The following is a 13,269-nucleotide window of genomic DNA, read 5'->3' as shown; positions in this document are numbered from 1 at the left end:
TGTACTTCCTTGGTAGAAGGTGGGGAGCTGGCACAGACTGGGATGTTAGGAAGCTCAGGAACGGGAGTGTTATGCCCATTTTATGATCTGATACATCAAAGAAGGTTTATCTTTATACTACAGAAATATGGAGCATTTAACTGTCAGCATCACACATGGCTGAAACATTCACCTTACTGGATAACATAGGTAATGGTTATAACTTTCATCCCACTTCATGTGCTATTTTGTTGACTTGGATTTCTCAGAATGTATAAATAAAATAAAAACTTGCACTTTTGGAACAATATATCAGCAATATTATCATCATTGTTGAGAAACCTTTGATTTTGGAGGATTAATTAACTTGTCTTGAATGTGCCCATCATTAACAACAGCAGGCGTGATGTCTCCTGGACCTACCTGAACTTGGTTCCCCATGCTCTGACTGTAGTGTTCAAAGGTTACTCACTCTCATAGGCACCATTTGCAACCAACATCAATCTGTGTCTGTACCCACAGGTTCAAAACAACCAGAAATATTTCTTGACGATATCCAGTTTTGATAATGACATTTTATCTTTCCACAATAAATGAAAGTGATTCTTATGTCAAGTGTATATTTAATATGACAACATTATTATGCCTATAAAAATTTGAGCAGTATATACAAAGGAAACACTGCAACAGTTCCGTTGTGGTCCAGATGATCTTCAGTCTGGTTGTGGTCAATTAGGAGAATGGAAGCAGGTCTAAAAGTGACAATGTGTGCATTTACTTCATGGCCCGCTCCACACATACATTTACACAGGCAACTGAACACCCTTTTCTCAGCTCCCTGGGAAGTATACCATCAAAGGTGCATATAGTATCATGTTAAAGTTGAAGTAGGTTAACTGGGTGTTCTTACATCATGATGCTGATGAACAGGTTCGAATCTCAACATATTTCTGAAATACACCCTATGCATCATAAACAAATACCCACTTGTACAACAATTGAAGATAAACAAAGATAAAAATCTTGGAAAAAACTGTTTATTTCAAATTACATGTTTTGAGTTTAAATGAAAAACCAATTATGTTACATTCTATAGCAGTCCTAGAGGATAACAATTGGTCACAACCAAACGAAAGATCTGATTGGCTGCTATATTTTAACATGAGATCTGATTGGTAAAGAACATCCTATCAGGTCCAAATAACATGACTTGTACACGGATACATTTCAGAAAAGCTATTCATCATAGTTTATCCAGAAGAAACAGTATGTGACCACTAAGAAGAAACTAAAGCCTGATGATGCATGTTTGATTGTTAAATCTCTCTATTTTGACTAACCTTGTGTTAGTGTCAACCGTACAACAGTACACATAATGATCCTAATACGATCAAATCTTGTACAAATAAAATATGTCCTAAGGAGGACAAGACCAGAGTTAACCTGCTGTCAGATGGCACACCTTCAGCAAACTGATCTGACTTAGCATTTTTGAGCTGTTATGTTAATATCTGTTCTTGTCCTCTGATAGAGTACTAAGTCAGTGTGTGAAATACACGTTAAATTCCCAAGTGTATATATGTATATAGACCTATTTACAAATATTGATGATTTCAACTTTCACATAGAAGAGCTTGCAGTAAACGCGTGAAAATAATATTCAGCTTCACATTCAAATATTAAACAATGGCTCGAGAACCCAAATCAAAAATTCCAAATAACTTGTAAAAGCTCTGCTATTTCATAGCATGAAAAATTAACAAAATATTTCAGAATTTGATGAATTAAAACCAACGAAAGCATACTCCTCAACATTTTTCTGATGAAGATTGACCTCTGTGTCTGAACATATACAACCTGCATACCAGGTGCTGCAAGGAATCACACTGACCAATCTCCAGCTGCATGTCATCAAACACCAGTATCAAGTTCTTAAAAATTTCTCAAATAATAAACCAGTTGTTAAAACCTACAAAAATATGACCACATGCAACTGAACATTGGTCAGTTCACAATTCCTCTTTGTCTTTAATATATGTATATGCCTATCTAATGATGCTGCCTGTATTTCAAGATGGCTTGTCACTAATAATTTGCTTACATATGAAACTTCATCCAAATATGTTAACAACTTCTATTTTCTGATGCCCTCATCTTCAGGTTACCACTTTAATATGGGGAGTTACACTGCAGCTTGAGTGGCTAGATTTCAGCATGCACACATAAGCAGGTACATTTGTGACCACCATACTGTAAATATACATAGCAGATGATTGTTGAGGTGATAGTATGTTGAGGGTACTGGACAAGTGTAGGCATAACTTAAAGCAGAAACCATAGAAGTTTGGAGACCTATATGAAAATCAGTATTTGCCAATCCAAAATAATTTCGAAGCTATGGCAATATTTACACTGACATACAAATATCAAGTACAGGTGCATTCAGACAGAACTACCTGAACCTATATGATGGATATGATACATGTTACAGTTCAAGTAAATATTTCATTCTCCCATTTCATTGCCATGCAAATTTTCTCTTAATTAGCAAATATGTCAGACAGCTTGAGAAACTACAAAATGGTGTGATTCTAGTTACACGAAGCCTTAAACACACACCTTAACATTTAAATGTTTCATCATGAATCAAAGTGACAGACACCAGGTGTCTGTTTAAGGGAGGTAACTCAGATGGCACTTCACAGTTTCTCAAGCTTGAGCACCAACTACGCAGGTCGTAAGAAGCAAATGTGTTATATGTATAGATGAAACAGTTATTGCAATAGACAGGACAGATAACAAACAATATACAAATGTCTGCAGTCCAGGAACGAGACAATGGAGGAATACCTGAAACATTTGATTAGCAAGTAGTTTTGTGAATCAGGAAAACCACCATACAGTTACAAACATCAGATGTTTCTCTTATGAAAGTCGACCATTTTTGTTCAGGACAGTAAAACTCAACAAAATAGGCTGACACATCCTAGACAAAATTCCCTCAAAATGTACGTCCACCCTAGCAGGGCTGTAGCATGAATGAGACTTGAAGACATCACTAAAGGCCACACATTGTGCTGTACTGAACATCATTGCTGAACTGGGGTTGTTCCTACACAGAAGATTTCATCCTCATACTAGGACCTGAACACTGTCCAACATCATCAGCAGGTGGTCAGTTATTTGCATTGAGACAGTATCTCACCATGCCACTATGCAAAGAGCAGGAGCACCTGCTGCTGTTTCACTACACTCAGTTGAAGAGGTCAAAACATGAAATTATACACACTTGAATGAGCATAATGTGTTGAGTCAGCAAAATGTGTGGACAATGTTTACTACATACATTAAAGCTGAAGTTGCACCACAACATTCTCACACACTCCATTCAACATCCGCGTCAAGAAGATCTGAAACTACAAAAGTCGGCCTCTTGACAACACACTTACATTGTTGTCATGAAAGAAACCATTTTGGCATCTAAATTCTAACCATGAAAGAACAATTTCATAAATTTTCATCTTAACCAAGACAGCTGATCTCTAACATGAAAAATGGGTCAAATGTTGACGAGACCACAGAAGCTTCCACATAGAATACGTCCCCCTGAAATTCTCTGTGAGGCAGAGCACCTTTGATCCAAATCCTGATCTAGGGCAAACAGCATAGCAGCAAGACAGCAATAACAACAGCTCTTCTATTCCATGAGATAATTATACAATGTACAAGTTGTACTTTGTTGTACAGTATGTGCTAAGGCACCCAATATGACCCATCAGATCAGGATGGGCACAGCGTGATAAATGCTGTAATGCCTGGCTACCAGTTAATACCTCACACCAGAATTCTTCACTGATTTCTTCCCACTTATATTCAGAGATGAGACTTGCAGGGTAATAAAATCCCTTAGTTTTTCCAAAACCTCATTACTACCTATACCCAACACAGACATGTACAACCTTTACTTCAACCTATCAGAAGCACCACACACATGAAAGAGAGGAAAGTGCAAGGGGTCATCTCAAAAGTTGGCCTGTTACATGAAAAGAAAGTCATCACATGTATCTACAAGCAAAATAACATGGACTTTTGAAATGACCCCGACAATATATAGAAAATTTTCTCGAACCTGGTCAAAATTTGATTGCATGTTAATCATGTCAAATGACGAAACACATTCATAGATAAGAAAAACTTGTCCCCAAGTTCTAGATATCACTTCTAGCACAATGAATGAATACGTACTTCGAAAAGTCAATACAGTCCTATTAAGCAACCCTATGTGCAGCCATGACATTTGGTCTCAATCACCTATTATGGGAAAGGTCTACGCATTATTGTACATGCAGTCTAGAATATTTCAGTAAATGAATGCAAAAAACAACAACTGACCTGCACACAAAAAAATAAAAAAATGTGAAATTGAATTAGCACTACAGGGCAGCTAGGGTTACTTTGTACAGAGACATCCTTATCAATATATTCTGCATCTAGAGATAGATTGAGATGAACTAGACATCAGCTTTGAAGCCAGAACATAAGACAAATTATTCACCAAGGTAGGCAAGTATATTATATACAATGTAGAGTTTAACTCAAAATAAGGAAAATGTGCATGCTAGGCCACAACAGATTAATTATTAGATTATATCCTAATATTTGCAAAAAGAAAACAAAAGACACTCCTTAGATCTCTTTGTTGGAAATCACAAAAGTCCATGCAACACCACTTTGGGGTTTTGTAATGACCACAGGCAATCCTGACTGGACTTAAAGCGAAAGGTGCTAGGATGACCACCTTATGATTAACCCATTGTGACCTTTTTTCGTGGGGGTTCCTCTCGTTGGTATCATGGCTCGCATTGTCCTTGCAATTTCCATGTTTTCTTCATTGTATTCCAGGCAGTAATGACTTAATACATACATAGATTTAATCAAGTGATAACTGACCCAAGTGTTGTGCTATATGACTTACACTTACACTGCATTTGTTTTCAGTTCAAACCCGTATACATAACAAAAGGGGAACTACGCTCCAGGTTCTAAATTTCTGACTCACTTTCGGCAATATAATGGGAACGTGGGAATACTGTAACACTATGCCTTTAGGCTTAAAATTTACTGCAGTACTTATATATGTCATTTAATCTGAGACAACAATACAGGTGCTTGAATAACCTCAATCAAACTGGGACTGCCTATTTGCTTGAGCCTAGTCCCCCTTTAAGGGTAGTGCTGTACAACTACTACGAACATGATTATTCAAAAGTCATTTGATTAATTATATTCATAATATTCAGATTCATCCGAAAGCTAATGGAAATTTCACAGCATATATTTTTCTTGTGCTACAGTTATTTTTTAAGGTAGCGGGTGAGTTGACACAAATATGTTCTGCAGATATTTCTCCTGATAAGGATTTGTGTTACATTTCAATTATTTGGTTAAAATTGAGCAAATAAGACAATATTTCCATGGAGCCTACACCTGTTGCATTTCGGGGTATCAAGATTTATTACATCATAAATACTGGGGAAACACCACCATGTCATACAATAACTGGTAAATAAAATGCTGCTCTAAAATAGCTTAAGATATGAAGAACAATCTTTGCGGGTCATGTGACATCGTTGCTATGGCAATGACCTCCCTGACCCGAACCAGTCCAAGCTGGCAGAGTGGAATGTTCACATCAGACAAGTTGTCAAGCCATATGACCATTTTCAGAAGAGGTGTCACCATGGTAACTAAGACCCAAGAACATCACTCTACCAAATCGAGACCAAGTGAAAATTATGACTTCTTGAAACAAGTACACATACTATATATACTGGATCAATTAATCCTCTCGACTTGTACAAATATCTAAAATGCAACAGCACGGAAATCAATATTCAGCACCAATATTTGCTTTATTGACAATTATTTCTTTTCCCACCTGGAGATGATCAAAATGTATTGTAATAAAAAAATAATTTCACTCAAAAAACCATCCCTGAACCATACGAGAGCAAATGTATGACAGATCCACATATTTTCCATCATCCAAACTCTCATGCACAAGTTCAAGTTTTACGGAAAACCACAACATGGCCACTGACACATCCAGACAGGAAAAGGCAGATTTCCTCTAAAACTAGTCACAATTTTCACCTGGTTTCTGAGGTATTTCGTCAAACCGCTGTCCTTGTGATGTTGATCTATGGCTTCTCAGCAACATCTATACACAACGCTTACGTCGAGTTCAGTAAGAGTTCGCGTAAACGCCTACCATCATCATATGTATGTACAACCAGGCTTAGGAGCCAATGCACCCATGTTCAACGCAACCCTTCAAGGAAGACCGAGTTCAACGTAAGTGCATTGAGCCACCTGTAACGCAAGCACCCACAGCAACGTTCAACGTACATACGTAGTACTGTAATGCTGCTCGCAATGGAAAAATATATCGGCCACAAATTTTCAATTGGCAACAGTATAGGTCCCTTCCTAGGCCAGACTTTCTGCTTCTTAAATATAAAAGTTAAAGTTTCAACAGATGACGTCCTTTTCTAACTCATGCATAGTACTCCTTTTCTGATTGGTTGATCGGGGAATATGTGGACTTTTTCCTGGGTTCGTCCAATGCGTAGCTGCCTTCATCCTTCTTCCTCATTCTATATACTATGAACATGACGAGCAGTATAGCACACAGTAAACCAACCACAGCTCCACCAATGATGGCTGAAACGCAAAAGAATAAATAAATTACTTTACATTCTGAAAGTTGCATTCGATCCATCCATCCATCCATCCATCCATCCATCCATCCATCCATCCATCCATCGCACATCAGGAATGGGCTAACATATTACTATGATATAGGGAATCAAAACAAGGTTTTGGCTTTATGTCAAAACATAACAGTGAGCAAGTGTTATGCTGCACTCAGCAATATTCCACCTATATGCCGGAGGTCTGTAAATAAACGAGTCTGTACCAGACAATCCAGTGATCAACATCATGAGCATCGATTCACGCAATAGGGATACCGTGACATGTGTCCATCAAGTCAGCGAGCCTGACCACCCGATCACGTTAGTCACCTCTTATGACAAGCATAGGTTGCTCAAGATCAATTCTAACTCAGATCTTCATGGGTTCATAACATAATAACCACTCAACTACCCGAACAGTAAAACAACCCACGTGACAGAATTGTGCTGCATGTCAGAAATGACAACTTAGACACCTCAGAAGCCATTTTTAACAATAAAATAACACACTGCCTGCAGGCATATTTATTCTGTTATCCTTTACAGGAGTTGGGGAGAAAACAATGGCACCATATTCCAGCTGTATGAAAACAGACTGTAATTGAGTTTAGGCCATTTGTGATCATATGAGTGAACAAAAGACATGACTGATAGCTGACTAGTAAGGCGTCTAGATCGAAAAGTGCACTATCAGCCAGGAAGCATATTGTCACCATTAGATCAGACTGTCACCATCACATTTTCATTTTAATCTACATTTGGCATACAAGGGGAGCTGGTGATTGTTCAGTCACCCAAAACTCACAAGTTCCTACCACATGCAAACCTCTTTCAGTGGCATTTTAGAAGTTGGGACACACAACATAGAACAAACTGTATGGATAACAACTTTCATTTCATGAGTGCGACGTTTCGATAGATTCCTGCTTCCTCCATAAAGTTTGTTCAATATTTCACATGCAAACCCTTGAGGTAATGACAAGTTTCAGCACACAACATATGCCTGAATATGATAATAATGCAAGATCTGTTATTACCCGAATACCCACAACTTTAAGAAATAAGATAGCTGGTTGGTGTCTAAACCTCCACCATGGACAACACTCACCTGCAAGAAGCCCGGGCTGAGTCATGATGTGAGCAGATGCCACGGAGGCCTTTTCTGGGTCATCACCAGTTTCATTTGTCTCATCATCATCATCTTCAGCTGAAATAAAGGATACCAGAATAAGAATGATGAAAAAAATCTGCTTCTGCATCATTCTGAAGCACAAATGATTTTAACAAACGTTATGTGTTTTTGTGCTTGTATTTCTTTATACAAAGAGCTGAGATAACAGATCAGGTTCCACTAAATCATGTCATGGTTCACAGACAGTCAGATCATAGTTGAGAAACAAGGAACTCCAAATGCAAACATGAGAGTTGATTAGATTAATGTAGGCAGTCAAGTACAACATGCTATGCAAGGCTGTCCTAGGCTTCACAAACAGGTGACTGTTCACAGGGGTAGAGTGGAAGGGATGTGTGTCGTAAAGGGTCACACCATGGGTACAGTCCTTGATGCAAGAGGATATCCAAAAGGATATGCAGCCCAAACAAGGCACTGCATTCCCAATACCCACATACAGTGCAACATACACGAATACCAGGTCTTATGTTGCATTCAGGACCAGTTTGGGTTTGACTGACTGAGTTTGGTTTTACGCCGCTTTTAGCAATATTCCAGCAACATCACGGCGGGAGACACCAGAAATGGGCTTCACACATTGTACCCATGTGGGGATTCGAACCCGGGTCTTCGGCGTGGCGAGCCAACACTTTAACCACTAGGCTACCCCACTGCCCCCGTTTGGGTTTGAGATCTTTACAGTAAATTTCTTGCTAACGATCAACTCAAATCCTGGTTTGTTTGTTTCTATTACCACACTTACTGATCTTCAATGAAATGTAGTTTATGGATATGACTGACTGACTGAGTTTGGTTTCACGCCGCTTTTAGCAATATTCCAGCAACATCACGGGCACACCAGAAATGGGCTTCACACATTGTACCCATGTGGGGATTGAACCCGGTCTTCGGCGCTGGATACCAACTTTAACCACTAGGCTACCCCAGTTATGGCTATGAACCATGGGTCCTGAATGGAATCACAAACCATGGTGGCTAGTCTGTTGGGCTGGATACGACTTCAAAAGGTATCAGTCATATGACAACACCCAGGTGGTAATCGAATCGGGATCTCTGGTTTGACGAGTTAAAGTGTTAACCACTAGGCTACCCCACCACCACCAGCAGTGTGTAGAGAACAGAATTCCATTACAATTAACCACTTGTGAGAAACCCAAAAGCATGGTGACAAACCAACTTCACAATAGGTCAGTCAAGGATTTGACCAGCCAGCCAGTACAAGCAATGCTGCAAACCTATACGCAGAGCCTCGGGGCATTGGGTTCCTCATGCTATGAACATTACCATGTTTCATGATTCCATGTACTGCCAGGTCTGTTAACAAACTTGCATTTGTAAAGTATCTATTAACATGCAGTATGAATTGGACTCAAGGAAAACAGCCTTGATAAACATTTTCAAGAAAGTCATATTGCAACTTGTTTGAAGTCACTTACGTATTTCATTTTCCTCGTCCTTTGTTCCCAAATCTGTATCAGTTGCAGGTGTTTCTGGGGTATACGTGTACTGGAAAAGTAAATATCATCAAACAATTAGTGACAATTCCATTCTAGTAATACTCCATATTGATGTGAGCGAGCTAGTTTTACGCCGCTTTTAACAATATTCCAGCAGTATCATGGCAAGGGACACCAGAAATGGGCTTCACACATTGTACCAGTGTGTGGAATCGAACCCTGGTCTTCAGCGTGATGAGTGAACGGCTTTAACCAATAGGCTACCCCATCGCCCACTCCATATTGATAATGGTCTAACACATAAGAGATGCAGTGTTCTTGACAGATCTAATGAACACTAATGTCAACTACAGCCGAGTTAAATAGTAACAATAAGAGATCCTGCTGCAATTATCTTAGAATTATCAAGTTCACAAGGTTAATGAATGATGTGGATCGTGTCTGTATTTTAAGCATGCACATTTTCAAGTCCTTACCCCTGGATCTGTTTTGGGCTTACGTGGTTTTCCTCCTTCCACAATAATACCGCCATTCTGTTCGATCACAGGTGGGAACGTTGCTTCTTGGGTAGTGGTTGACATATATGCTACAGAAAGAAATGCACTGAATCAGTTGGAATTTTTGTCTCTCATACTTTTATTCACTAATAATAAAAACAGCTAAAAGAACTACACTTGTGGGAAGAGAAACATGACGTCGAGCCTGAGAGGAAACATATTTACTATTGGTTGGTGTATGTCCTTCTCTAATTTATAACAGCAATAAAGATCAGTAAGAACCATACATCTCTTGTTGGAGAATGCAGAGAGCTAGGATCAAGCTGCTTTGAACAGTTGTCCATGTGAGCTTAAGCCAAAGTGATACAGGTGTTTCACCTTTTTCACTCTGGTGAAACACAAGCATAATGCCGACAAACTAGAACAAGAGTCATCAGAAGATGACAAATCCCCCTGGCCCCAAAAAATTTGAAAGAACAAATCATCTGACAGTTACTTAAAGTCCAACTTGATTTTTTAGATTAAGTCCAAACTGTTTCCGTGGAAATCATGAAAATATAAATGCCAAAAGTCCACAAATAGCGAAAGGCATCACTTAGGGATCTGTTTGATATATCTGCCAAGTTCTGTTGATACATATTAAGCAGTTTATGTTATGCTTTGACAACGAAATCCACCCCTTTTCGAGACTAAATCCAAATTGTTTCCATGGAAATCGAGCCAAAATAAAAATGTAAAAAATCTGTAAAAAGCAAAAGACACCACTTTATGCTCGGTTTGACATATCTACCAATTCTTGTTGAAAAATATTAAAAGTTTTGTTAGTTATGCCCCGGACGGACGATGCGTTGACTATACCTCCGTGTTATATGCCAAGGGGTTAAAAATGTATTATCTGGTACGTAATAGTTGGCTCAATATCACTACAGTGATAAATTCCACAAACTAATGCTCAGCACAAATATATTTGATCACTCTCATACTTTTACATTATGAAGCAATGGATGTGTACCAGTAGAGACTCCGATTGCAATCTCTTCTGGTAGAATATCCGATTCTACCAGATCGCAACCAGATCGCAATCTCTACCCTGACATGTACATTCATAAGTTTCACTTCATTGACCATCAGATCACCATTCCAGATTCTAATGACAACCATTCAGTACTTTGGGGCAAACCAGTCCGGGAATCCCATCAGTATCAAGATGACAGAAATGGCAACAAAACATTATAACAAAATCAACCATTCCTGATGTAAATCATTCCATGTTAAAATAAATTGAAAAGAAACTTCAAGTAAACAGTTACCTTTTCATGCATGTTAATATAAAAACAAGACCCCTCAATGTCCTTTACCACCATTTTCAGAAACCTGCAGAGCAGTGATACAGGTTATTTACTATCCAGTCATATCCAAACAGCCCTCATCTTAGTTTACACCTGATGTCTAAGCAACAAAATCATGATGTGTAAAACCAGTCTTGAAACAGTTTCACATGTCCTAATGCTATGTCTTAACCCTGTCATCCTTGGCTTCATGGACTGGACAGATGAATATTTATACAATCATTAAATGGTAGACTTTAATGTCTGGACAACCAGACTGGTTGTGCACTGTTGGTCAAAGGAATCATTTTAATAGGTTCAAAATTGTAACACCATCAAAAATACCCACAATGTCCCAGCCTTGAAAGATCACTGCATGAGGGCTAGATGTAAAGCCTTAAATGTTACAAAACTTACGAATGCATTTTTCCTTATGACCTTCAAGAGTGGGTACTTCAGATCCAAATATTTTTCTTCCTCTTTGATCGACACAGAAGCATACAGATCCATGGCACTGAAGTTCCTCGAATTCTCCATTCATCTTACACCGTGGACGGAAAGTACCATACATTGGGGAGCGGATATGCTGAACAAGCTTGAACACACAGGGGTGTAAGTTTGTGCCTGGGATATAGGGGAAAAGAAAATGAAAAACAATAAACAAAAACATTAGCTGATGTTCATAATCACTAATTATAAACAATAAAGCCTTGAAGTATCATTTCTAATTGCTGGTGAAGCCTATCTATTTGTTTGTTTGAGTGGCATTTTAGAAGTTGAGACGTACAATGTGGAACAAGTTTTTATGGATAACAACTTCTTTATTTCGTTGATGAGTCGTCAACGCTTCAAGATACAGATACAAGAATCTGTCAAGCGACGCGACTCACCTAAATAAAGAAGTTGTTATCCATAAATACTTGTTCCACATTGTATCTATTTGTTGCTGATTAATAATCTATGTCACTGTCACAAGAGCGTAGAGCAGCCTCGTTATGAACTGGACAGATATCTCAAATCAATAAATGTCATCACAGGGTAATTTCACAAATCCAAATGTGAATGGAATAAATTATAAATGAATGTAATTTTTAGAGTAAAATTGATATTTTATACTTATCCTGACTCATGCTCTTTTGCTTGTCTTCTTCTTCTTGCGAACATAGTGGAACACTTGTATCTCCTTATTTGAAGCTCCTTCAAAATAAAATCACTAATTGGTACTCACCACGAGTTGCTCCCCTTTGTCTCCCCTGGCGGGAAAGGTGTAAGCCACCCTCTGGCCATGTGCTCCACTCTCTCCTGATTTAGCGAGCCCAACACTTGAATTTACAGGAAATCCAAAGTGTTATGTGGGGAGGATGGGAGGAGCTAACCTCATGAGTCAGGATAAGTATAAAATATCAATTTTACTCTAAAAATTACATATTTTTCCTTATCCTGACTCATGCTCTTTTGCTTGTAGCATCCTCTGGAGCGGAGGTGGGTAACAGAATACTTTGGATTTATAATTAGTGATTTTGTATAGATATACTGTAATATCCCCTCACGGGAACTTCATGAAGGCTTAGATTTAGGATGTTTCCTGTATAAAGAAAACCATAGGTTATATAAAGCCATTAAAGGGAATTACATTATGAATATATTGAACAATACATATAAATTATATATATATATATATAGGTGACTCTGATAGAGGCACTGAAATTGACTATACCAAAGTATATGCTTAAGGTTGAATACTTAAGCTGAACATATATACATAGCCCTAAAACTCCGTAGAGAGTTATAAGCTAGATGAGTATGTATAAAATACATATTAATCTTGTGAGGATAATATTTTAGCATCTCTGAGGGACTGTCAGTTGCTGGCGGGACCAGTGGTCGAAATGGTGAATGCCAGAGACATCTTCTGTAGTGATGTCTCTCAGGTAGTGATTAGCAAATACCATGTTAGATTTCCAATAGCATCCTTCCATAATCGTGTTCAAGGAACAGTTACGTGTAGAGGCGAGGGTAGAGGCCAGTGCCCTGATCTCATGTGGATTTGATGCTGTTGGT

The 13,269-nt window shown here is 38.5% G+C and overlaps 1 protein-coding gene across 1 annotated transcript; it reads right to left on the bottom strand.

The window, feature by feature from the left end:
• Positions 1-1,000: 1,000 nt before the first annotated feature.
• Positions 1,001-11,878, bottom strand: LOC124291062 (syndecan-1-like). Its single transcript, XM_046727964.1, has 5 exons — positions 11,626-11,878; positions 9,860-9,969; positions 9,363-9,432; positions 7,843-7,941; positions 1,001-6,702 (listed from the first exon to the last, which is right to left on the bottom strand). Exons 1-5 carry the CDS (start codon positions 11,876-11,878, stop codon positions 6,536-6,538), a joined length of 699 nt encoding a protein of 232 aa, XP_046583920.1. The 3' UTR covers positions 1,001-6,535.
• Between the last annotated feature and the right edge of the window lie 1,391 nt (positions 11,879-13,269).

This window comes from Haliotis rubra, unplaced genomic scaffold (genome assembly GCF_003918875.1).
Source record: "Haliotis rubra isolate DU_JTF1 unplaced genomic scaffold, ASM391887v1 Scf480, whole genome shotgun sequence".
In the NCBI taxonomy this organism is placed as follows: domain Eukaryota; kingdom Metazoa; phylum Mollusca; class Gastropoda; order Lepetellida; family Haliotidae; genus Haliotis; species Haliotis rubra.
Note: the sequence above shows the minus strand (reverse complement) of the source record. Positions and strands in the feature narration are given on the sequence as shown.